Below are 27,944 nucleotides of genomic sequence, written 5' to 3'. Positions count from 1 at the left end.
GCAGAAAAACTGGTAAAATGTGGGCAGGCAGTTTTACAGTAGCGTCATAAACAATGAAAACCTTCCAACCGGCTTCAGGTGGCTGCCAAGCCTTTTAAACATCTGATTGAAAAACGTGGTTTTGTCAAAGGGGAGTCTCCTTTTTATTAAACGCATTAGGAGACAGTGTAACAGTACCAGCTCAAAATCTAAAGAAGCCCTTTGCACCCATGCTGGGTGGGCCCTGGCTTGCCTGGCCACGCCCCCTTTAGTCGCCCACGGCGAGGTCCCACCCCTTTCATGACCCACTTCCTGGTAACCAAGGTGCTTTGCGCCTCCTTCTCAGGACCTGATTGGCTGGTGCGGCTAACGCTAACGGTTACGGAGTTTAAACTCAAACCCTGGCCGCGAACGCCGGGCTCCGGGAGCTGGGTGTTGGTTCCCCCACCGTGAAAAAGCGGTAAGTCAGTGACCTATGACATCTGATGTGGGTCCCCCCGTCTGGCGGTATCAATGCCTTTCCCGAGCCGAACCACTGTGCGCTGCCTTCCGAGGTCTCTGGTCAGCCGAGCCGCCCGCGGCCCACGGCCCCGCCCACTCAGGTCTCCGGATCCGCGACTTCAGCTCCGTCTCCGAGGGGCTTCTTCTTGGGAAAGGCCCTGGGTCGTATCTGAGTCGCTGCCTCTTGTCCTGGAGATTTGAGCGCTCGGTTCTGTGAGGAGGCGAGCCGCCAGGCCAGCTCCTGGCAGGAAGGGATTTCTGTCCTTATGACTACTCTGCTGCTTTTAGAACGATATCTAGTTCACTGTGAGCTCTCAGTAAATAGGCTGAATGACTGTTAAGAGACTGCTTACCCAAGTTCTCGAAGGAGCCCTCTCCTTTGGAGCGCTCCTTTAGAAGGGAGGCTGACTGACGGCGAAGGGGTGATAGAAGACTGGGAAGAGCTTAGAACTTGAACTGGGTAGGGTCTTGACGTACAGGTAGGATTTCGGTAGGCAGTAGGGACAGTGATTTTTATACCTGAGGAATTCAGCTCAGTAGAATTGGGTGTGGAACCGAGTAGCTCCTGCTTTAAAGATAGCCGAGATGCTAGCCAGAGTAATAATACATAGGTAACGTTAGTGAGCGCTGTGTGTTATGTCCAATACTAGGCACTGTATACGCGTTGGCTCATTAAGTGCCTACAGTGAGATGCCCTTATTTACATTTTTTAAATAATGGTCTAAGTGTGGAAATTGAGAGTTGGAGATGCTAGGATCACATAGCTATGAAATATTAGAACTGGGGCACTAAATGTCAGAACTGGAAACCGTCTAACCACTATTTATAATACAGTCGGTGCTCCATCCTGGTTCTGAATCTGCTCATTCAACCAACTGAATCAGTGATGGAAAAAATTGGGGAAAATTCCAGAAAGTTCCTAAAAGCAAAGTTTGATTTTGCCAATTGCTGAGCAACTATTTCAGTTCAGTTCAGTTGTTCGGTGGTGTCTGCCTCTTTGCCACCCCATGGGGTGCAGCACACCAGGCTTCACTATCCATCACCAACTCCCGGAGCTTGCTCAAACTCATGTCTATCTAGTCGGTGATGCCATCCAACCATCTCAACCTCTGTAGTCCCCTTCTTCTGACTTCAGTCTTTCCCAGCATCAGGGTCTTTTCCAAGGAGTCAGTTCTTTGCATCAGGAGGCCAACATTTGAATCTTCAGCTTCAGCATGAGTCCTTCCAATGAATATTCAGGACTGATTTCCTTTAGGATTGACTGGTTTGAACGCCCTGCAGTCCAAGGGACTTCTCCAACACCACAGTTCAAAAGCATTAATTCTTCAGTGCTCAGCTTTCTTTTATAGTCCAACTCTCACATCCATACATGATTACTAGAAAAACCACAGCTTTGACTAGACGGACCTTTGTCAGGAAAGTAACGTCTCTGCTTTTTAATATGCTGTCTAGGTTGGTCATAGCTTTTCTTCCAAGGAACAAGCGTCTTTTGATATCATGGCTACAGTCACCATCTGCAGTGATTTTGGAGCCCAAAAATAGTCTCTCACTGTTTCCATTGTTTCCCCATCTATTTGCCATGAAGTGATGTGACCAGATGCCATGATCTTAGTTTTTTGAATGTTGAGTTTTAAACTAACGTTTTCCCTCTCCTCTTTCACTTTCATCAAGAGGCTCTTTAGTTCTTTGCTTTCTGCCATAAGGAAGGTGTTATCTGCATAGTTGAGGTTATTGATATTTCTCCTGGTATCTTGATTCCAGCTTGTGCTTCATCAAACCCAGCATTTCTCATGATGTACTCTGCATATAAGTTAAATAAGCAGGGTGACAGTATACAGCCTTGACATACTCCTTTCCCAATTTGGAACCAGTCTGTTCTTCCATGTGCAGTTCTAACTGTTGCTTCTTGACCTGCATACACATTTCTCAGGAGGCAGGTAAGGTGGTCTGGTATTCCCATCTCTTGAAGAATTTTCCACAGTCTGTTGTGATCCACACAGTCAAAGGCTTTGGTGTGGTCAATAAAGCAGAAATAGATGCTTTTCTGGAACTCTTGCTTTTTTGATGATCCAACAGATGTTGGCAATTTGATCTCTGGTTCCTCTGCCTTTTCTAAATCCAGCTTGAATATCTGGAAGTTCTCGGATGAAGTACTGTTGAAGCCTGGCTTGAAGAATTGTGAGCATTACTTTGCTAGCATGTGAGATGAGTGCAATTGTGTGGTAGTTTGAGCATTCTTTGGCATTGCCTTTCTTTGGGATTGGAATGAAATCTGACCTTTTCCAGTCCTGTGGCCACTGCTGAGTTTTCCAAATTTGCTGGCATATTGAGTGCAGCACTTTCACAGCATCATCTTTTAAGATTTGAAATAGCTCAGCTGGAATTCCATCACTTCCACTAACTTTGTTTGTAGTGATGCTTCCTAAGGCCCACTTGACTTTGCACTCTAGGATGTCTGGCTCTAGGTGAGTGATCACGCCATCATGGTTATCTGGATCATTAAGATGTCTTTTGTACAGTTCTTCTCTGTGTTCTTGTCACCTCTTCCTCGTATCTTCTGCTTCTGTTAGGCCCATACCATATCTGTCCTTTATTGTGCCCATCTTTGCATGAAATGTTCCCTTGGTATCTCTAATTTTCTTGAAGAGATCCCTAGGCTTTCCCATTTTATTGTTTTCCTCTATTTCTTTGCATTGATCACTGAGGAAGGCTTTCTTATCTCTCCTTGCTATTCTTTGGAACTCTGCATTCAAATGGGAATATCTTTCCTTTTCTCCTTTGCCTTTCACTTCTCTTCTTTTCTCAGCTATTTGTAAGGCCTCCTCAGACAACCATTTTGCCTTTTTGCATTTCTTTTTCTTGGGGATGGTCTCAATCACTGCCTCCTGTACAATATCACTAACCTCTGTCCATAGTTCTTCAGGCACTCTGTCTATCAGATCTAATCCCTTGAATCAGTTTGTCACTTCCACTGTAGCATTGTAAGGGATTTGATTTAGGTCATACCTGAATGGTCTAGTGGTGTTCTCTTCTTTCTTCAATTTAAGTCTGAATTTGCCAATAAGGAGTTCATGAACTGAGCTACAATCAGCTCCCAGTCTTGTTTTTGCTGACTGTATAGAGCTTCTCCATCTTTGCTACAAAGAATATAATCAGTCTGATTTCGGAATTGACCATCTGGTGATGTCCATGTGTAGAGTCTTCTCTTGTGTTGTTGGAAGAGGGTGTTTGCTATGACCAGTGTGTTCTCTTGGCAAAACTCTGTTAGCCTTTGCCCTACTTCATTCTGTATTCCAAGGCCAAATTTGCCTGTTACTCCAGGTGTTTCTTGACTTCCTACTTGCATTCCAGTCCCGTATAATGAAGAGGACACCTTTTTTGGAAGTTAGTTCTAGAAGGTCTTGTAGGTCATCACAGAATCGTTCAACTTCAGCTTCTTCAGCATTAGTGGTTGGGATATAGACTTCGATTACCATGATATTGAATGGTTTGCCTTGGAAACGAACAGAGATCATTCTGTCATTTTTGAGATTGCATCCAAGGACTGCATTTCGTACTGTTTTGTTGACCATGATGGCTACTCCATTTCTTCTAAGGGATTCTTGCCCACAGTGGTAGATATAATGGTCATCTGGGTTAAATTCACCCATTCCAGTCCATTTTAGTTCACTGATTCCTAAAATGTCAATGTTCATTCCTGCCGTCTCTGACTACTTCTAATTTGCCTTGATTCATGGACCTAACATTCCAGGTTCCTATGCAATATTGCTCTTTACAGCATCGGACCTTGCATCCATTACCAGTCACATCCACAACTGGGTGCTGTTTTTGCTTTGACTGCGTCTATTCATTCTTTCTGGAGTTATTTCTCCACTGATATCCAGTTGAATATCGGGCACCTACCAACCGGGGGAGTTCATCTTTCAGTGTCCTATCTTTTTGCCTTTTCATACTGTGCATGGGGTTCTCAAGGCAAGAAAACTGAAGTGGTTTGACATTGTTTTCTCCAGTGGACCACGTTTTATCAGAACTCTCCACCATGGCCCTTCCATCTATGGGTGGCCCCATACAGCATGGGTAAGTTTCATTGAGTTAGACAAGGCTGTGGTGCATGTGATTAGATTATTGTTTTCTGTGATTGTGGTTGTCATTCTGTCTGCCCTCTGATGGAGAAGGATGAGAGGCTTGTGGCAGCTTTCTGATGGGAGAGACTGACTGGGGGAAACTGGGTCTTATTCTAATGTTGTGGGGCCATGCTCAGTAAATCTTTTATCCGATTTTCAATTGATGGACTGGGCTATGTTCCCTCCCTGTTACTTGACCTGAGGCCAAACTATGGTGGAGGTAATGAAGATAATGTCGACCTCCTTCAAAAGGTCCCATGCAGGCACTGCTACACTCAGTGCCCCAACCCTGCAGCTGGCCACCGCCGACCCACGCCTCCCCTGAGACTCCTGGACACTCATGGGCAAGTCTGGGTCAGTCTCTTGTGAGGTCACTGCCCCTTCCCCCTGGGTCCTGGTGTGCACACGGTTCTGTTTGTGCGCTTCTAGAGTCTGTCCCCAGTCCTGGGTAAGTTCTGGCTGCTCTATGGTGGGGTTAATGGCAACCCCCTCCAAGAGGGCTTATGCCACACCCAGGTCTACTGCACCCAGAGCCCCTGCCCCCGCAGCAGGCCACTGTGACCCGTACCTCCTCAGCAGACACTCACAGTTCTGTCTCAGTCTCTGTGGGGCCTCGGGTCCTGGTGCGCACCAGGTTTGAGCCCTCTGAGTGTCTCTGGTGGGTGTGGGGTTTGATTCTAAATGAGATTTCACCCCTCCTGGAGAAGGAAATGGCAATCCACTCCAGTACTATTGCCTGGAAAATCCCATGGACAGGGGAGCCTGGTAGGCTACAGTCCATGGGGTCGCAAAGAGTCGGACACGACTGAGTGACTTCACTTTCGACTTTCGACCATCTTGCTGGGGCTTCTCCTTTGCCCTTGGGTGGAGTGGTGCTCGAGCGGCAGCTACACTGGCACTGGAACGACTTTGAGGAGACACCCCCACATCCAGGGGCAAAGGAGCAGCTATTTACATAGCGTTTATATTGCACTTACTATGATTTACAGTGTATCAGGTATTATAAGTAACATAAATATAATATAAACTATACAGAAGGATTAATGTAGGTTGTATGTAAATACTATGCCATTTTATATAAGGAACTTGAGCATTATAGATTTTGGTATCTGTGGGGTTCTGGAACAAGTACCCTGCAGGTACCAAGGAATGACTGTACCTCAATCTCTGTATGGTAAGTCACCCTGGAATGGGTACTTCAATACAGAAGACCTGAAGCTGAAGAATGCCAGGCATATGTCAGTAGCAGTTAGATCTTGGTGGCCACTGTGTCTTGAGAAGAATGGACAAGGAGGAGAAAAAGAGGATTTTAAATTATAGAAATAGGATGAAGAGTAGATGGTGGAGAGTTTTAGATTCTGTAGATTAATAAACTGTAGTGAGGGCAGGAGTGGAAGTAGGGTTGGAAAGAAGCTATTGAAATAATTCAGGTGAGACATGTTAGTACCTGAGTCTAGGTTGATAGCAGTGGAGATACTTAAAAGTAGTCAGAGTCTAAATGAATCGTGAAGGTAGATTGGGATGTGAGGTATTTTTGACCAAAGCAGCTGGAAGGACAGAGTTGAGATGGGGAAGGCTCTGAGTTGGGCAGGCTTGGGTAGGCCGAGTTTGATGTGCTGTTTTGGTTATCCAAGTGGAGTTGTGGAGTAGAAAATGATATGAATCAGGGAAGTTGAGGAAAGAGTTTCAGACAGAGGACGTAAATTTTGAAGTTCTTGACATCTAGGTGGTATTTTAAACCATGACTATGAATTCACTGGAAGAGTGAGGGTAGATAAAGAAATCCAAGAAGAGAACCTATTATAGCTTAGGAATCTATAAAAGAGACTAAGAAGCAGCAACTAGTTAGCTAGAGGGAAAAAAATAACAGGAATTTGTGGTGTTCTGGTAGCCAACAAAATATCATTTTTGAGGAGGAAGGATAAATTAACCACATTTAATGCTGCTGTTAAATCAAATTAGATGAGGATTGAGAACTGACCATTAGGTTAGCAGTATGAAGGTCATTAGAAACCTTGACAAAACTCATTTTGTTGGAATAGAGTGAAAGCCTGAGTGAAGTAGAGTTACAAGAAGATTAGAAACTGACTATAGATACTTTTTTTTTTTAAAGGAGTTTTGCTGTAAAGGCTGCAGAAAATGGAATGCATATCTGAGGATGAAGTGGGAACAGTCCCCGTAGGTTTAGGTATATCTCTTCTGTTCAAAACTCTAAGGTTACACTTCTTACTTTGCGTCACAGTATAGTCTGTGCCCACATTCTATAACTGCATTCCTATACAGCCTGATCCTGTTTTCTCTACCCAGTGCCTAGCTTAGCTCCTGGCAGGCAGCCATAATGATATAGGTTTGAGTGAAAAAACAAAGTCATTTACCTTTTTAGCATTCTACTTTTAAACCATTTTTGATTATATTCATACTTTCAGATTTTAGGGTTCTGCAAATACTTATGCATGGCAACCCACTCCAGTACTCTTGCCTGGAAAATCCACTACTTGCCTGGATGAAGGAGCCTGGTAGGCTACAGTCCATGGGGTTGCAAAGAGTTGGACACGACTGAGCGACTTCACTTTCACTTTATGTACAAAGCATATTATTTAAGTCATAACTTACTTCTTAGAATGTATTTATCAGTTGCCCTTTTCCCCTTTATTAATTAATACTATGATTTTCTGCTTTCTTTCTTTCTTTACTTCAGTGATGGAGTACCCAGCAATGGAAACTAGTTCAGTTTTTACCTCAGGAATTAAGAAACATGTGAAAGATGGAAGAATTTCAAAGACTACTAAGTTGAATGTTTCTCTTGCTTCAAAAATAAAAACAAGAATAATAAGTAAGTGTCATTTGTCTTAAAGTATATTCATATTTTTACTTTTTTCTGGAGAATAGATATAGTATTTGGTACTTTAGCAAGTATAGAAAATGACTGTTTTATTAAATGATACCTTCTCTATTTAATCCTTCCTGTCTCTTTCAACTCCTTTTAGTTGGGGGGTGCTTATGATGATTTACTGTCAGTCATGACAGCTGAATTTTCAGCAGTGAGGCTGGGGGGTGGGTGGCCCAAGGCAACTACCTCCTACACTGCAAAGAAAATACCAAAGTGACATTTCTTTTTTTTTTTTCAAAGTGACATTTCTGAAAAAGAACTTGAGAAAAATGATGGATTGTCCTTCTGATATGTTGTAGCATTTGGATGATGGGTAATCTAGGGGTGGCTGGACTATATAGTGTAGTGTTGGGTGATTTTATATAACCAAAGCTCATCATCAGGGCACTGAGCACTTTGGAGATGGGGTTTCATGGATTTTGGAGTTAAGATGTTGGAAGGCAAAAAAAGAAGGTGAGGGAAGCGCCCCCAAATAAATTTGCATTACTTCAGAAAATGATCTCAATGATTCATCTTCATTTTAGCCTAATTGGGGGAGGAGGATTCCTGCTGCTCTAGCACATGTAGAAGGTAATTGTGCCTTGTGAAATAGCCAAGCCTCCTGAGTATCTTTCACTCATAGTTTTGATCCTTCCAAGGTCTATAGGACCATCCTTTGTATCAAACCACTTTCTGTAGTGGCAGTTTCCTGTTCTCTTTGACAGGACCACTGCACACCCACTGTTATGAAGGAATACACTGGAGTTTGAGGAATGTAACAGGAAAATGTTATTATCCTTTAGCTTCTACAAGTCCTGAACTGGTTCTAGTCTTATTGCCCTTTGATATGTCAAAGATGACTGTCATCAGTGAGATATGTTATTGAATAGTGGCATGTAAATCAAAATTGTGAAAATATAATTATGCTTTAGGTGTACTAAGGGAACATTATGTGTAAGGTGAGCTTTACTAAGGAATTCACAATTAAATTTCTTTGCTAAAAACAGGAAAGCATTCTGAATTAAATTATATTTACATAGTGCTTGTAAAGAGAAGGGATCAAGTATAGATTGCAATAGATGCATAGAAATAAGCAGGTATTTGGGGTAGAAGTAGAAGGTCCCACAGGGTTTAGATAATCTGTCCAACATTACAGTAAGTATGCTCCCTTTCACTAGAGGTTTTGAAAAATGGACTTTGGGAGCATTAATGTGTTCAGTTCTGGTGCCACAGAAACTGACTCTAAAATTTTCACAAATTTGCCTAATTTCACAGATCCCCTAATTTCTCTGGGACATCTTTAGTTAGAGCTTCTCTATCCTACCTCCTCATCAAAGATAGGAAGGAAGGTAGAACAACAAGTACCAGGATTTAGTTTTTGTGACTGATCTAATTATCTGGAATACTGGAATACTGTGTCTATGGGCTTCCCTGGTAGCTCAGCCGGTAAAGAATCCACCTGCAATACAGGAGACCCGGTTCGATTCCTGGGTTGGGAAGTTCCCCTGGAGATGGGATAGGCTACCCACTCCAGGATTCTTGGGCTTCCCTGGTGACTCAGTCAGTAAAGAACCTGTCTGCAATGCGGGAGACCTGGGTTCGATACATGGGTTGGGAAGATCCCCTGGAGAAGGGCGTAGCCACCTACTGCAGTATTCTTTCCTGGAGAATCCCCATGGACAGAGGAGCCTGGTGAGCTCAGCTCATGGGGTCGGAAAGAGTCGGACACGACTGAACAGCTAGGCACAACACACGCAGCACTGTCTGTACTAGAGTCCTCTTACTCCTGACTCTATTCACAGACATGCTGCATTTCTCTCAACTTTGTTCATCTTCTATCTAGCTTTTATTTCTTCAATTCCAAACTCTGGGTACATTTTTTTTTTCAAAACTATATCTGTGTTGTTATCCTCTTCTACCTTCAGCTAAAATTTACAAAGTGAAATAAGTTTTGTTTAAAATAGTTTTATTAAGAAATATGAAAATGTATTAAGATGTTCAGTATTAACTCTTACAATTTTTTTTTTTTACAGACAATTCTTCTATTTTCAAAATTTCTTTAAAGCATAACAACAGGGCATTAGCTCAGGCTCTTAGTAGAGAGAGAGAGAATTCTCGAAGAATTACAACTGAAAAGATGCTGTTGCAAAAAGAAGTGGATAAACTGAATTTTGAGAACACATTTCTTCGTCTAAAGCTAAATAATTTGGTATGGAAACTACATTGTGTTTGAATTCTGAAACTTCTATTATTGTAGAAGCTCCAAAAATGTTTTTTAAATCTGTAATTAGTATAAAAAAATTATTGAAAGATTGTGCTATGTTAATGGACAAACTGTTAATGGGTAATGAAATAGGTGTCTTGAATCTACATTCTAAATGTATACTTGCTGCTCTGCAAACTAGTATAATACCTTGATCAACATTTGATTGCTTATCATAAGCAAACTTGATACATTAAAGTATTTTAAGAAGATTGAATCAATGAATCAATGTAATATGTAAAGCAGTTATCCTTTAGTTAAAAATAAATAAATTTTTAAAAATGAAAGAAAAAGAAGATTGGCATGTTTTCTCCAGTGAATTGAAAGGAGGGACGTTCTCTTGAGTGTGTTCCCTCAATGGCAACTTTCCACTGGCTACAAGCTGAGTATCAGTAAAATGAAGATTGTAGTCATTGCTTTTCCTTCCAAATTCCAACTCTGTCCACAGATACGGCAGTAAGAGCCAGTGCTCAGCTAGGTTACAACTGTAACTCTAACTCCAGAGTGAGTAGAAATTAATTTAAAATGGAAAAATGATTTACTATACTTATTGGAGGTGAAATTCCTATGACTGACAGCCCATGGTCACTTGCCACATGCTATATTACTATGAGAAGACTGAAAAATGTAGGAAGGGACTTCCCTGGTGGTCCAGTGGTTAGGACTCCACACTTCCAATGCAGGGGGTGTGAGTTCGATCCCTGGTCAGAAAATTAAGGTCCCACATTCCATGTGGTGTGTCCAGAAAAAAAGCAGGAAAATTTATAGTTGATAGCTCAAAAGCATTCAAAATATATGTGTGTGTCTATGTCTGTTTCAACTACACAGTGCAGCACCTTTTTAGCTCAATGTGATCTCAGTATTTTTTAAGTCTTTTCAACTGATGGTATTCATAAAAATATAGTAAACTCAAAATTTTAAGTGATTAAAAAGGTCTTTCTTTATTTCAGAATAAGAAGCTTATAGAAATAGAAGCACTCATGAACAATAACTTGATAACTGCAATTGAAATGAGCACTCTTTCCGAGGTAAGTAGAATTTATGCTAAATAGTGTAATATTTTTTAGCATTACTGAAGATAATTGATATTAGTTACATAGCATCAAGGTTAGATTTATATCTTGAACTTTGTACAAAGGAATGGAGATAATGCTAATTTTAATTGGCTAACAGTACACTGTTATTTGATATAATTGGTTATTAAAATTTTGTGTGAAAATTAACTTTTGATTAAAAGTAACACAAGACTAGACAGCTCAGTGGAACACAGGATTAAACAGACTCAAAAACATAAACGATTTTAGTAGAAAAGTAGTATTTCAAATTAGAGAAGAATTGGTATTTTTTAGAAGATAGACACAATTGAAAAACTCAAGGAAAAAAATAGAGGTAGATCCTAGAGCCCCATGTTGTTCAAAGATCAACTGAATATGTAGAAATATTGTGTATGCATGGGTATACATGGGTGTATGCATGGGTATACACGTGTGTATTTATTCATAGGCGTAGAATAAAGTTTGGGAGTTTATATACCAAAATATTAGTAGTGATTATCTTTGTATGGTGTGATTAAGGATGAACTGTGTTTAACCTTATCATCTTATTATTCACATTAAACTAGTGAAGGCTGAACACAAGAATTGTTCCATTACTATTAATATCCTTGTATAATTTGGTACTTTAATGACAAACACAATTTAATGAAATTAGAAATTTCATTCATTTTCATTTTCTTTGTTCTTTTCAAAAATAGTTCCATCAGAGTCCCTTTCTACCGCCAAGTAGCAAGAAGAAACGGGTTAGTAAACAGTGCAAATTGACACGTCTTCCATTTGCAAGGTAATTGCTTCACAACTTATTTAAATATTGACTTGCACACTTCTGCATGAATTGGACTTTGAGTAGTTTTTATTGGTCTGCTTCCTTGAAACAGAAAAACATTTAAAAATAAATAAAGACATACTCATCAACATTGCACCAGTGAAAGAAATGAAAGATATCATCTAATGAAATTCAGTTTTAGACTTTGAAATAATGTTCAGCTTTCCCATAGTTTCTGGAGAAGAAAGTGGCACAGGTCCAGCTTGAGTTACAGTGTTTGAATTACAGTGTTTCAGTGCCTAGATTTTCATGCAACAGTCATTGTCTGTGTGTCTTACAGTGTTCAGGTGGAAATGAGATGGTTTGTGGTATCCTGCTATATGGTAGGTTGTGTTTCTAGGGCTCCAAGGAAACTTAACCATCAATCAAAAACCATGGTCATCTATAGAATCCTGCTATTCTTCAATTCCTTCTTTTCCTCCAGGTCACCACTAGCCTCATGTTTTTTGCTGGATATATCTGATAACTATTTCTACCTTTTCTATCTTGCATACTACTCAGACTTTAACTTTCATCATTACTTTTCACCTGACCAAAATTTCCATTTCTTGAATAATTTAATTATAATCTTAATATCCTTGCCTGGAGAATTCCATGGACAGAGGAACCTGGAGGGCTACAGTCCATGGGATCACAGAGTTGGACATGACTGAGTGACAAACACTTTCACTTTTCACTATCTTAGTAAATACCCTATTTCAAACCTGTCACTTTTAAAGACAGTTATTGAGGTCCAGAGATGTTAAATGACTCAGTGAGTTAATAATATTGATCAGAATTGTCTTGTCTCTTTCAGACAGTGTTCGTCTGTTATATAAATTACAGGTTTAATGCATTTATTCAGGTGTACAAGGAAATACCTATGTATTGAAGTGGTATCTGTACCATAGTAAAAAAAAATGCTTATATCTATTGTATCATTATATCATTCATTCCAGTTTGTGCCTTTGTTCTCTGTTTTGTACTGGTGCCACACTGCACCTGTACATTTTAATAAATTTAGTTTTAAATGGTACATTTTATTGTCTTGTAGGTGCTCAGTTCTTTTTCAAGAAAATCTTGACTGTTACTATACTTGCATTATTTCATATAAATTTATGAATTAAGTGTTAACTTTCCCTCCAGAAAATTTTTATTTTTTTTAAGTAAACTTTTGTTTGAAGTATAATACATATTTTTTTAAAGTGCAAACTTTAGAGAATGGTGAATGTTCACAGTGAACACTGTGGTATAATGAATACTCAGACCAAGAAACAGAATATTGCCCATACCTCAGATATCCTGTGCCCCTTGCCAGTCACTGCTCACCAGCCACCCCAGGATAAATGTTATACTGACTTTTTACACTGTAGATTAATTAATTTTGCCTAGCTTTGAATTTCATGTAATGAAACCATGCAGGATGCATGGTTTTTGTCTCCGACTTCTTTAGCTGAGCCTTGTGTTTGTGCGATTCATCCCTATTGTCCTGTGTAGTTGTGGATCAGTCTTTCTTACTACTGTGTACTGTGCCGTTGCATGATTTTTCCATAATGTTTCCATCCTTCTGGTTCTTTTTATTGTTGTTAGTTTTGGTCTAAGTAATTCTGCTGTGTTTCTGCCTTTTGATTAATATATGTACACATTTTTTAGGTATATATTTAGAATTAGGTATTTTTAGGTGTATGTTTAGAATTGCTGGGTTTTTATATATTTGGCTTTGGAATAATCTGTTACACAGTTTTCTACAGGGATTATACCAAGTTATATTTCTAGCAGCAATAAATGAGAATTTTTATTGTTACGTATCTCCAACAACACTTGTTATTGTCCATCTTTTTCATTTTAGCCAGTGTATAGGTATTACACTGAAGTTTTAATTTCCTTGATAATTAATGAAGTTAAGCATCTGTTTATATGTTCATTTTCTTTCTATCAAGTTATCTTTTTTTTTTTTAAAACAGGTTTGCAATAGTTCTTTCTATACACCATGTGTAAATCCTTTCTGCATTTCAAAAGTTTTTTACCCTCTGACTTGCCTCTTCACTCTCTTAATGCTATCTTTGGATGAATCCAATTTATATATGTATATCTATTTGCACAAAATTTGGGACTCCCCTCTCCACTTGTCCTGTTATTTCTCTCATCGCACATACTTTACAGCAGTTGTAGTTGTCCTGAATTCTGACCTTGAACTAATACTAATAAAACTAGATTTCTAACTTTTAGAAAATGTGGCACTGACTGAGGTTTGTAAGCAGTGGGAAGCTTATTCTTTTTCAAAGTGCCAACCTCTCTTCTGAGCCTAGTTGATTTTTGTAGACTCTCCAGGGACTTCAAGTAGCTTTTTATATTTCTTCTATAATTTATATCTTTTATGTTTGATACAGTTGATTCAATAGTAACTATTTGGCCATTACCTGAAGCAGAGCCTCACCTCTGTTTATTTTTACTAACTTGTTTCTTCAAGTGGTATAGACATTTCCTCCCAATGGTTATTCTATTAATAGTTGCCTTTAAATATTTAACAAATATTTTCTATTTATTTTTATCATCATCAGTAATTTTTAAGTATCTGTAATTTGGCATATAAGGCAAAAATCTTTATCATTGGAGTCTATTACTCTTTATTCTTTGAATTCAAAACAGTCATTTTGTCTAATTGGAGCTTCCCAGGTGGTGCTAGTGGTACAGAACCTGCTGGCCAATGCAGGAGACATAAGAGACACAGGATCGATCCCTGCATCTGGAGGAGGGCATGGCAACCCACCCCAGGATTTTTGCCTGAAGAATGCCGTGGACAGGGAAGCCTGGCAAGCTACAGTCCGTAGGGTTGCAAAGAGTCAGACGCAGCTGAAGGGACTTAGCATGCACACACGCACATACTCTTTGTTCTTTGAATTCAAAACAGTCATTTTGTCTAATTATTTCTGTAGCTTTCTGTATTCCTCCCCCCCCCATAGATTTAATTATTCTAGGAATATGGCTTTAGTTTATATGGATACCTTTTGGAAACAGCAAATTTTATAACACACAAAACTTTACATACTATTGTATAAGAAGAGTTAGGGGTTTTCCATAGAATTAATTACAGGAAAATTGTAAATATTATACATGAATATTTGTAAGTATATTTGAACTTTATTCATTTCATTAGTATTATTATCCTAATAGCTCAACCAGGGATTATATCATTTATCTCCTTTTGGAACCACTGGAGAAAAGAGGATAAGAAGCATTCCTGTTTTATTCCAAGTTCTGTTCTATTAGAAACTACCTATTGCCTGCTAATTGCCTTCATTGAACGCAAAGTGGGTTTGTGGTTGGTTCGTAAATAAATGGAATGTAGAAACAATTATCCAAGTAATTTTCTAAATAGTTCTTATAAAATACAAAATTACCCATTCATTCTTACTTGCCCTTAGGGTTCCAGTAACTTCAAATGACGATGATGAAGAAAAAGAGAAAATACAGTGTGATGACAGCACCATATCAAAGACATCATCTGATAGTCCCTCTTTGGTATCAGCAAGACCAGTATCAACTCAGAATACTTTGAGATTGCCATTCGTTAAAGAAAATGATCAGAATGTTTGTAGTGTAAATGATTCAGAACATGTTTCTTCTATTGTTGATATACTTCCCAAAGGTGAGAGATTTTTAAAGTTCATTTTGAGTATCAGTATTAAATAGTTAACATTCATCAGATTTTCTTCTTGAGGGCTATCATGTATAAACAGTTAATAAGTTAGATTTCTTATGTTACAGATCTACTAACTTATACCATTTAAAATTTCTGGTGAAAACTTAATTTACAAGTAAATGCTGACAAATGTGAGGTCCACAGTGGCTAATACTATTACTTTGGAAACAGTATTTGGAAATGAGCTGGCCTAAAGAGCTTTTTGTGGTATTTTAGCTTATAAATTAAAAGTATGTTATTTAGTTACATCCTTTCCTTTTCATAGATATGAAAATTGAGACTTTAGATAGGTGTAGTGACTTTTTCAAGATCATAACCAATACTGGTAAAGCAAAAACTTGAGCCTGGGTAATGGCTGAGCAAGGAAAAATGGTGACACATATTTTAATGGTTTTTAAAGTAATAATCCTGTGATGTAGTCTGGGTTATATATTTGACATGAAAGTGAAAGAAAGTGAAAGTGAAGTCGTTCAGTCATGTCCGACTCTTTGCGACCCCGTGGACTATAGCCTACCAGGCTCCTCCGTCCATGGGATTTTCCAGGCAGGAGTACTGGAGTGGGTTGCCACTTCCTTAGAATTTCAGATTGGCATATGGAACCATAACTATATTGAATTTGGAGTCTGAATTATTTTCCATTCTAAAAATGTATGTGAGTGTGTGTATATAATTTTATAAATTTTAGCTTCTTGCTAATAACATGTTGACAGTAAGCCTTATTGGAGTTATCACTGTTAAATTTGGGTTCATTTGCTGGCCTCCTCCCACTTAGAAACTTACATTAATAATGTTCATGGTTTTATTGCTGGCTATTCTCCACTCTACTCTTGAGGCCAAGGCAGAGTGAATTCCCAGTACATATTTTCTGTAGATAGGAATGTAAAATCTGACTTATGACTACTCCAGTCGGTTCTACTTTATTTTTTATCAGCATAGATTCTTCATAATGTAAGTTATCTAAACAGAATGCATTGTCAGAAATCCTTTCTCTGAAAGTAATAAATTACTTGTTACTACTTATTTCTGAATTTTGTTTCTCTTGATTTTATAGAAAACCATTCCCACTCAGACCAAAGTTCTAGGAGCTCTCCAACAAGTGAGAAGAAAAATGCCCAGGCGATTAGCCACAAAAAAGAGAAGTCATCTCCTAGTAATGTGACTAAAAGGAAAAAACGTGTTTCATCTTGGGAGTCAGATAATCCTGCAGACACTCCCTGTGTAACAGATTTAGATCAACAACAGGTTTCAAGTCCAGTATTAAATTGGAATAATGAGATAAAAGATTACACTAATGAAACAAATACTACAATGCAGAGAAACATATTGTACCTTCCTGCCTCATCTGAATCTGCAAGTGAACCTCTTGCAAAAGGCATGAATCCACTTCAGGGTAATGATGACTCTCAGTTGCAGAAAACTGTGTATGATGATGACATGGATTTAACTGCTAGTGAAGTCAGCAAAATTGTTACAGTTTCAACAGGCACTAAGAAGAAAAGAAAGAAAAATCCAGATGATTGTGGAATGAAAACTTTCAGAAAAGTGAAAGATCCAAGCTCTGAAAAAAAGAGAGAAAGATCAAAGAGACAACTTAAAAATAGTTCAGGTGCCAATATTGAGGAAAAAATTGAAAGTGGACCAGAAAGAAGATCTGTTGACCTGGATGGTGAAGGGGATTCAAGAGATCCAAATTTTATCTTCAGTAATGAACAGATGACTCAGTTGAACACGCTGAAGAAAATAACCCTTCCTAATGGCTTTGATCAGGGTGACAAACAAAGTATGCAGTGTAACAAAAAAAAGAAAAGAATTCATGTAACAGAGGAGCAAGAGGAAACATACTCTTTCTCCCAAAGTTCAGATAAATTCCCACAGGATGGTAAATTTGATTTGGGTCCAAGTTCTCTAGCTTGTAAGAATAGTAAAGCTTCTAGACAGACATTTGTGATTCATAAGTTAGAAAAAGATAACTTATTCTCAAACCAAAAGGTTCAAGAAACCACCTCTGAAAACCTAGGTGTCACAAATGAATTTCAAACAGCTTATCTTTCCAACAAAGGTAATGCAAAGTTATGTGATGATGAGACCCAAAATATGTTTGATTTGAAAAAGCATGTCACTGATACACAACCCACTCAGCAAAATGAATCAAAAATAAATAAGAAGGTTTGGCAGAAAATAAATCGGAAAACAGAAATAATTTCTAAAATGAACCAAATACTTGGGGATGATACTAAAGATGTGCAAGGCCCAGAAAAAGGTAACTTTTCCTTCCAAACCCAAGAGGATAAAGAAACCATCTCTAGAAACCTGGATGTTTCAAATGAGTTTCAGAAATCTGTTCTTTCCACTGTCAGTAATGGAAACCTGTGTGATTGTAAAACCCAGAATGTGTTGGGTTTGCAAAAGAAAATCACTGACGCATACCCTGTGCAGCAAAATGAATCAAGAATTAATAAGACTCTTAGGCAGAAAGTAAATCGGAAGACAGAAATAATTTCCACAGTGAATCATTTAGATAACACGAGTGAGTACTGCCCAGAAAAGGGTAAAGAAATCATCCCTGAAAACCTAGTGGACACACGTGAGTTTCAAACACCCACTCTTTCTTCCAAAGACGGTAGAGACATATATGATTGTGACACTCAGAATGTTTTGGGGGTGAAAATGTATGTTCATGATATACAACCTGCTTGTCAGAATGAATCAAAAATAGATAAGCCTAGGCAAAAGGTATGTCGGAAGACAGAAATCATTTCTGAAGTCAACCAAATATATAAGAGTGATGACAAAGGCAGGCTTGACCCAGAAAAAGATAACTTACTTTCTCTAATCCAAAAAGATAAGGAAACCATCCCTAAAAACCTGGAAGACACCAATGAGTTTCAGATAGTTGACCCTCCCTCTGGAGTTAATAGGAACCTATGTGATTATGAGACTCAAAACCTTTTAGGGGTGAAAAAGCGTGTTACTGATACTGGGAAGCAAAAGGAATCAAAAATAAATAAGAGACTCAGGCAGAAAGTAAGTCGGAAGACAGAAATAATTTTGGAAATGAACAGAAAAAATGAGTTTAACAATAAAGGTATATGTGACTCAGAAAAAGGTGACTTCTCCCTAACCCCAAATAATGAAGAAACCATTTCTGAAAACCTAAAAGTCACACATGAATTTCAGACAGTTTATCTTTCCACCAAAGATGATGGACATTTATATGATTATAAGACCCAGAATATGTTGGATTTGACAAAGCATGTCACTGATAAGCAACCTACTCAGCAGAATGAATCAAAAATAAATAAGAACCTTAAGCAGAAGCAGAAAGTAAATCGGAAGACAGAAATAATTTCTGAAATGTGCCAGATATATGAGGATAATGGTAAAGATGTGCATGGCCAAGAAAGCTATACAAAAAATCTTGATTTTCAAATAAATAAACAAAGACCTGAAGGCCAAGCTGTTATTAGTGGATACTGTATGGAAATCAACAGTTACGAGAAAGAAAATTATGATGAAATTTCAAATCCTTATAAACCAATTAAAAAGCATGGGAAAGAATCAGACAAGGCAAAGAACATTTTGGCAAAAAGTGACAACATGCCTGTTTTGCAGTTGACAGGTCCTTCACAGATGTCTGTCTTAGAACCAGGTTTAAAACATATTACTGATGAGGCAGATTCTGACCCTGGAGACCACCTGGAACCACATAGGAGTCCGAGGCTAAGCACTAAAACTCTGAATAGAAAGAGAGAGATCCACGTTGCGGAGGTGACGAAGGAAGGAGAGTGCCAGGTCAAAAAAGTAAATAAGATGACATCCAAATCAAAGAAAAGGAAGACCTTCGAAGATGCTTCTCTGGATAGGCATGAACTAATGGAGGTGATATCCGACACCATTCAGGAAATGTCAGTTGAACCTGAGTACACTGTTAAGGGGAAAAAGTTGGAAAATGTGGAAACTGTCAAAATTAAACCAGACTTTTACACAAAAATGTTGATATCTTTATCTCAAATGTATTCACCTAGCAGACAGGATTCTTCCCTTAACAGTGTTCTTGAGGGTTCAGTACCTTTGAGTATTTCTTCTAATAAAAATCTGAAAGAAAATTTTGCCCCAGAGAGCTCGCCCATCTTTCAAGTAAGTGATGAGGTACATGAGAAGATGAAAGACATGAAATTTGAAGTCGACCAGAGAACACAAAGATCAGAAATAGGTAGGTCCATACCTGAAGTGATGAAGTTTTAAAATTGTATATATATATATATATATATATATATATATATATATATATATTCATTTAGCCAGTAAAGCATTTCCTATTATAACTGATTTTTATGGAATTTTAAAATAATATATAAGTATGTAGCCTAATCTATAGAAGCAATATGGAGGAATTTAAAGAAAGCTTAATACTTTAAGAAGGTAACAATGAGAGTGGCTTGGACATTCATGTATTTGGCCTTTAGCACAAAGTTGTCTGATGATGACACTGGACAGATGATTTCCTTTTTCATATTTTTGAAGGAAATTGAGTGTTTTAAATGTGGCAGCAGAGCATAAGATGGTTAGACACCATCATCAACTCAATGGAGATATATATATATATATATATATATATATATATATATATATATATGTGTATGTATGTATACCTGCTATATGTTAGTCACTCCGTCGTGTCCAACCCCATGGACCTATAGTGCACCAGCCTCCTCTGTCCATGGAATTCTCCAGGCAGGAATATTGGAGTGGGTTGCCATTTCCTTCTGCAGGGGATCTTTCCAACCCAGAGATCAAACCCCGGTCTCCTGCATTGCAGGCAGATTCTTTACTATCTAAGCCAATTGAGCAAACTCCAGGAGATAATGGAGGACTGAGGAGCCTGGGGTGCTGCAGTCCATGGGGTCATAAAGAGTTGGACACGACTTAGCAACTGAACAACAACAATAATGAACTGCCCTAGTTTGATTTTACCAAAGACAGTTGCAGATTTCTTAAGGATGGGACTGTCTCCAACAGCATACATTTAATATGATCAAAACATTATTCTAGGGACTGTACTGGTGGTCTGGTGGTTAAGATTCCACAGATGCACTGCAGGGTGCACAGGTTTCATCTCCAGTCAGGGAACTATCTTACATGGCACTAGGCAAAGCCAAAAAAAAAAAAAAATTAATCTAGGTATTTTAGAGGATTAAAAATTAAGAATACCACATCCCTTTCCTCATCCATGTATGGAAAAGTACAGTGTTTAAGCATGGCAAATGCTTTAATAAAAGCACACATATGAAGGGATGTAATGATGGGGAATAGTTTTGGCTAGAGAAACCTGCAGAGGCGTCATCAAACAGATAGCACTTTAGGCCCTGAAAGGATAGATAGGATTTTTAGGTTTAGTGTTTCTTTCCTATTTTCTCCAGTTATTAAAATAATGCTCATTGCAGAAAATTGAAAGTAGAGAATCAGAAAATAGGAGGAAAAACAATCACCCAGAAGAACGGCGGTCAACATTTTACCATATGCATGCAGATGTGAATCTATGCATTTTAAAATATATATTTGAAATCAAACTATATATAACATTACTTACCTCACTTTTTCCTCTTAACATTAATGTTTTTATGTTATTAAGGACTTCCCTGATAGCTCAGTTTGTAAAGAATTTGCCTGCAATGCAGGAGACCCTGGTTTGATTCCTGGGTTGGGAAGATCTGCTGGAGAAGGGATAGGCCACCCACTACAGTATTCCTGGGCTTCCCTTGTGGCTCAGCTGGTGAAGAATCTGCCCACAATGCGGGAGACCTGGGTTTGATCCCTGGGTTGGGAAGATCCCCTGGAGAAGGGAAACGCTACCCACTCCAGTAGTCTGGCCTGGAGAATTCCAGGGACTGTATAGTCCATGGGGTCACAAAGAGTCGGACAGGACTGAGCAAGTTTCACTTTCTTTTGTTATTGGAAATGTTGCAATATTAGACAATTCCTGTATCAATTACAGTTTTCTACCGGAAGTGTAACATTTCAATAGATGTATGTAGAACACTAGGATTTTTATGGATAAGACTGTTCCAGGTAAAAGGAATACTGACTCAAAAGAAGTGCAAAGGTCTCGAGTTGCAGGACATTGTAGAGATTGGTAAGCTGTCTTTCACCTGTTTCTCATGTTGCCGTTCATAGTGTGAGCAGTCATCGACATCGAATTGAATCATAAAGAATTTCTATCAGCCTAAATGATTTTAGTATAAAAACATTACAGGCTACTATTTTGATAGTTTGTTTTAAATAGTAAGTTTCTTCCTCTCATTATTGCTAGGAAAAAAAAACCTGATTTACAGATAATTTCAGTGCTACTTTTATAAAGTTCAAAGTTATAACTTGATTAAGTTGAAACATTTGATACCAATCATTTATAAACCAGTAAATATCCTATATATATTCCAATATCTCTATATAGATTGTTAAAAATATTTTTGAAAACAATACTCTTTTCAGGTGTTAGAATGCTACAAGACTTGACAAATACCAGTTTTGTTTCAAATACCGCTGCTAAATTTGAAAACAAGGTAGATCATCTATCTTCAGAGCTGCCAAGCCGAAGAAGAAGGTGTACTCCTCTCTGTTTAAAGGAGCCAAGTCTCAAAGGGTGAGTATTTCAATGACATAAAAGTAATTTCAGTGTGGCGCTATAAAATACATGCTTTTAAAAGGATTCCTGCCTGTATTTGAACAGTTTTGAGTATGAATGATGTACATTATTGCTGACATGTAATACCCATAGTAAGATGTGGGTAAGATTTGAAGAAATGCCTTCTTTTAACAGGCTTAAACATTTTTTGTTGCCTATAATTTGCAAACCCCTCGTTCTTTGTTACCTCTCTTTATTTTCTACCTTGTCTTTAGAAGAATTCAGAGTTGGTTTATATGTCCTTTAGTCTCAAAGTGTAACACCCCCTTTTTTTTTTAAACCTCAAACATACCCTCAAAGAGAGGGAAAAGTATTCCCCCCACACCCGCCATTTATCCATCCCTGAGCTTTGAGAATTATCAATATTTTACTATATTTACTTTTACCATCTGTTTTCTGTTGTAATGTCTTTAAAGCATATCCCTAATATTGAGTCATTTAATTCCTAAAACACTTCTGTATATACATATATAGAAAATAAGAACTTAATAAAACTGGACAACAGTAATCACAACTAGAAAAATTATCAATAATTCTTCACTGTCATGTAATAGCAAATCCCTATTCCCATTTCCTTGATTATCTCAAAAATGTCCAAATGCCTTTTACATATGTTTAATTCAAAAATCCTATTTTTTCCAAGGATAAATGGCTATTTCAGAGAACCTGATGATATTTGGGATGGTATTTTTAAAAGGATAGAAATATCCTCAAATATTCTCTTTAAATTGTCTCAGTATTTGCTTCTTTATAAAATTAAAGGCATTACCAGCAGATGTCAGTAGTGTAAGAGAGTGTGCAAGAGCAGCCAGTCAAAAATGAAGGACCAAGGGCTTTTCTAAACAGCTTTTTTGAGCTACAGTTCACATACCATATATTTCGTCCATTTAAAGTGTACAGGTCAGTGGTTTTTCAGTAGATTCACAGACATGTACACCATCACCACAGTCAATTTAAGAACACTTCTTCATTTCAGAAAGAAACCCATGTCCTTTAGCTGTCACTGCTGTATCCCTCAGCCCTAGACAACCAACTGATCACCTAATTCTTATCTCTATAGATGTCCTCCTCAGTCATTTCATATGAATGAAATCATACAATATGTGGTCTTTGTGACTGGTCTCTTTCACTGAGCATAATGTTTTCAAGATTCATTCCTGATGAACATGTATGAGTAGTATTTCATTCCTTTCTATGACTGAATAAAATATTCTATTGAAAATACACCACATTTTACTTATCCATTTGTCTGTTGATGGTAATTTACTTGTTTCCACTTTTTGGCTATTATAAATAATGCTGCTGCAAACATTTGTGGGCTTTTGTGTGTATACGTTTTCATTTCTCTTGGGTATATGCCTAGTCGTGGAGTTGCTGAGTCATATGGTGTGTGTGTGCACACTTACATTGTCGTGTCCAACTCTTTGGACTGTAGCCCACCAGGCTCCTCTGTCCATGGATTCTTCAGGCAAGAATACTAGAGTGGGTTGCCATTTCCTTCTCCAGGGGATCTTCCCCACCCAGGGATCAGACCTGCATCTCTTGTGTCTCCTGCATTGCAGGCAGATTCTTTTACTCACTGAACCATCGTGTTTGTTTGAGGAATTGCTCGATGGTTTTCCAAAGCTGCAGAGAAGTGTCACTTCTTTCATCCCTGCTACCCTATTCCCATTACTCCTTCTTTCTACCCTATTTTTATTACCTCCTGTGGATAACCAGTTCCTTTTGTTTCTAGGTTGTGTATTTCTTTTGCATAAATAAGCAAATATGTGTATATCCTCCTTTTTCTTGCATAAGGTAGTAAGTATACCTAGCTGCCCTGGGGAGCTTTGCTTCTTATCATTTCATTCCAGAAATCACTCCATATCAATTTGGAGAGATTGTTCTCATTCCTGTTTACAGCTAGGTAATACTTAATAAATTCTTTTAAAAGAGCTACCTATTCTAAACTAAATATAATAAAATGCTCTTATGAATTAGTGTTCTATTTTAGTTTAGATCTACTGGGCATGCAGATTATCTGGGAATCAGTTTAGTTGGTAAATTTTTTTAAAAGCAAATAACACAATGTACATCAGGATAAATGCTAAGAATGACAACAATCCAGTTGCCACTTTTTCTTTTTGGACTGAGAGTGGCATGCAGCAGGCATATCATAGCTTTTGATAGGCCCCCAGTGAGAGTAAATCCTGATGAAAACTGCTCACAATGTGTTATGGAGTGGTCATCGTAGGCACTGAGGATAGGGGCAGTTATCAGGAAGGTGATACAAATATTTTTTAAAGTCTTTATCTCTTAAGTCCCAAAGAACTGAACATAACAAAGAGGATATTTTTAATAGTAAAAGCCCTAATCCACAAAGAATATATAATAGTTGTAATATTATATACCAAATAGCATAACAACTACTTTCATGAAGCAGAAACTATAGGAGATACATAGAGACAGAAATACATGAATAAATTTTTATATACTATTCAATATAAAGCAAATAAAATGGGCAAAAAATTAGTAAGGAGATGGAGATCTAAACAACATAATTAGTAGGGTAAATCTTACAGTTTACATATCAAACTCCACACTCTGAAAAGAGAGAATACATGTTCCTCTTAAGTGTTCACAGCCCAATTACAAAAGCATATCTAACACCATGCTATGAAAAACATAAACCCACCAAGTAAGGTGTATTCCAGGAATGCAAAGTTTGTTTAATATTAGAAAACTTATCATCATATACCATATTAATAAAGCTTATGATTTTTTTCATAGATACTGAAAAAGCCTTTGACAAAATTCAGTACTCACTCATGATTAAAATACTCAATAGACATTGAAGGATACTTTCATAAAATGATGAATTGTACTTGCATACCTTAACCCTAAAGCCAGTATCTTGTTTAACGGGGAGACAACAGAGGTATTTACACTTAAGTTAAGAACAAGTCAAGAATGTCCACTATTCCTGTTACTAATTCAACAAGGGATTGATGAATTCAATTCAAAATAGTGGTCACTTCTTGGGAGATGAGAGGGCTTTGATTTTGTCTCCCAGAAAGGAGCACACCAGGGGCTTGTGAGATGAGGTAAGAGTTTATTTCTTAACCTGGATGTTGGTGTGTCAGCATTTGACTGGTTTTAAATTGTACATTTTCATATATTCTTATATGTATGCTACAGTTCATAATTAAAAGGAAATATATGGTAAAACATGTAATGTATAAAATCTGGATTGATTAATTTCTCTAAAACCTCATCTGTAATTCCCCCGATCATAGACTATTTAAATATGTGACGCAGCTTGTGGTTTGAGGAATCTGCATTTTATTTTTATGATGCAGCGATTTTCCTTTCCATACTTTGCAGCAAAAGCATTAGCTTTAGGTGGTTGTTAAATCTTCCTTTTTTCTACTTTGCAGGAAGATGAGAAGATGAGGTGAATTTATACATTCTGGTTTTCCTGAATTCTCAAACCATAGCAATTCAAAACAGGGATCTAACTAGGATCAAGAAGATGAAAAGCATGATGAAAAGTTCTGTTTTTTTTTTTTTTTTTTCCCATCTCTTGCCTTTTTGTAGAATGTTTATTCTTATGTATAGGTAATATGCATAAAACAGCTATTTTGTAATATTAAGCACTTTAAGTTATTTTGGTCACCTTATAACTTATCTTCCTGCTCATATAATCTCCTTTCAACCAAACAACCTTTAACTAAACAATAACTATTAACCTTTTAACTGAATAAAATGTATTATAAATACTTTGCACTGGTTATCTTGTTATACACCAAAACGACCTTGTTTTGTTTTATTTTGTTTTAAAAACCATTCAGTAAATGTGAACACCTATAAGATTTTAAAACTCACCTTCTGCCCTGGCCAGTTTTCTCTCACCCTCATTCTTCAACTTTCAAAATTACTTGTTTACTGTCAGCTGCTGTATTACTTCCATTATACGTAATCTGATGACTTGGTTGAGTGGGTTTCTCTCTCAGGTGCTTTTGAATTTGGTTTTTGTAACTTTAAAGATCACTTATTATTCCAGTATTAAAAAGTAGTAAATCCTCTTCATACCTGAGATTAACAAACATAGCTTACTATATTGAAATGATTAGTAAAAATCTATTCTGCCTAGATGGAAAAGCTTTCTTATATCCAGCAACTAAACGAGTAGGCCCAAGAAATCTGCATTTTGTTTAACAAACACCTCAGATAATTCTGGGGCAGACTGGCCTAGGACCAAACTTTGAAAAACAGTTGTGAGACTACAGAGTCCCACAGAACTTACTCATTTACCAACAGTGTCTGTTGAATGGAGGCTAGATGTTTTATTAAAGGAATAATTTACACTGCTCTAGGGTTTGGCACCCTAACAGTTTTTCCTTTCCTGTACTGTTATTACTTAAGGCTTTGAATCTCTGTCATTATCTGGTATTTGGTTTCCTAGTGTTTCTATTTTTTCCTCCTTTCCATGAGGTTTGTCTTTTTTTGTTGTTGTTCCCATGCAAATTATTTTTCATTGTATGTATCAGACTTACAATCTTTTATTGGAACTCAGTCACATTTAAAAAGTTTTCCTGTTCCCAGATTTAAGAAAGACATTTACCCATGGTTTCATTTTGTTTTGATGTTTAAATTTCTGATTCATGTGGATTTTGTTTTATGGTAAAATATGAACACAATTTTTGACCTTTTCCCAAAGGATTGTCCATTAATTAAAAAGTCCATGTTTTCCACTACTGATTTGAAGTGCCACATTTTTCAATGTTGTATTTCCATATACACTTAAACTTATTTCTCAATTTTCTGTTCCCTCTACTAGTTTATGTCTTTTTATGCCCCTCTATCGTTGTCTTTATAGGGACTTTAAGGGAGTTTCAAAACTTCCCTCATGGAAGTTTTCCATTCTTTTTTCCTGGTAATACATATAAATGGAATCTTTGAGTCTCTTTTCTAATCGATTATCACTTGTATATATGAAGATTATTGATTTCTGTATGTTAATTGCTAAACTCTGTTATTGTTTATGCTATTTTCCAGATATATATATTCTGAAAACCAGGCTATCTTTCCTCCTCCTTTCTCTCCAATTCTTAGGCCTCTCACTGCTTTCTCTTATGTAACTGCATGGCTGCTACCTTATATTTAGTGTAAAATAGCAGTGAGAATGGTGGATATCATTGTCTTGTTCCTGATTTTCATAGGAATGCCTCTGGCTTTACCCCATTAAGTAAGATGCTATGGAATAAGCTGGTTGTGTATGCTTATAATCACATTAAAGTATTACCTATCAATTACTATTTTATTCAGTGCTTTTTTAATAGATTATGAATGAGTGTCAGATGACTTTTGATGTTGATGGAGACTGTATTAGTTATGGTTCAGCCAAGACCAAAACTACAGTTATCAATTGTTGATCATATTCTAGAGATCGGAATAAGACCTGAACAGACAAAAGGGGCTAGTGGTGTATAATAGAGGAAGTCACTATGGTAAGCATCCACCATCTCGGGCTGAGGGAATATAAAGAAAAGAATGGAATTATTGAAACTTAAAGACTTAGAGGAAGAGTTCCAGGACTCTAGGGGGAAGGTGTTCAACAGATAACCTACCTTAGAAAAACGTATATGTGTATCTTTATTAGGGTATACTCTAAAAATTGTTCAGTTCAGTTCAGTCGCTCAGTCGTATCCAACTCTCTGCGACCCCATGAATCACAGCAGGCCAGGCCTCCCTGTCCATCACCAACTCCCAGAGTCCACTCAAACTCATGTCCATCGAGTCGGAGATGCCATCCAGCCGTCTCATTCTCTGTCACCCTCTTCTCCTCCTACCCCCAATCCCTCCCAGCATCAATCTTAAACTTTTATTCACTAATCTTATTGCTGTCATAATATTGATGTGGTTGTTTTGAAATAGATCTAAGGACAAGATAAAGCAATTATGTCAAGGTTTTAGAATCACGA

At 37.6% G+C, this 27,944-nt stretch overlaps 1 protein-coding gene across 1 annotated transcript; it reads left to right on the top strand.

Moving 5' to 3' along the window:
* The first annotated feature begins 326 nt into the window (after positions 1-326).
* SGO2 (shugoshin 2) lies at positions 327-27,275 on the top strand. Its single transcript, XM_061149043.1, has 9 exons — positions 327-439; positions 7,303-7,437; positions 9,507-9,682; positions 10,687-10,764; positions 11,490-11,575; positions 15,022-15,245; positions 16,351-19,512; positions 21,789-21,939; positions 25,398-27,275. The coding sequence occupies exons 2-9, from the start codon at positions 7,305-7,307 to the stop codon at positions 25,411-25,413; spliced, it is 4,026 nt and encodes a 1,341-aa protein (XP_061005026.1). The 5' UTR covers positions 327-439; positions 7,303-7,304; the 3' UTR covers positions 25,414-27,275.
* Positions 27,276-27,944: the final 669 nt, after the last annotated feature.

Source organism: Dama dama, chromosome 8, assembly GCF_033118175.1.
Source record: "Dama dama isolate Ldn47 chromosome 8, ASM3311817v1, whole genome shotgun sequence".
In the NCBI taxonomy this organism is placed as follows: Eukaryota; Metazoa; Chordata; class Mammalia; order Artiodactyla; family Cervidae; genus Dama; species Dama dama.
Note: the sequence above shows the minus strand (reverse complement) of the source record. Positions and strands in the feature narration are given on the sequence as shown.

Bases quoted from the DNA above. Each gene is read 5' to 3' on its own strand.
- SGO2 (XM_061149043.1), top strand. From the start codon at position 7,305: ATGGAGTACCCAGCAATGGAAACTAGTTCAGTTTTTACCTCAGGAATT. The intron at 15,246-16,350 runs GTGAGAGATTTT...TTGATTTTATAG, and splicing joins TGTTGATATACTTCCCAAAG to AAAACCATTCCCACTCAGAC. The intron at 19,513-21,788 runs GTAGGTCCATAC...TACTCTTTTCAG, and splicing joins AACACAAAGATCAGAAATAG to GTGTTAGAATGCTACAAGAC.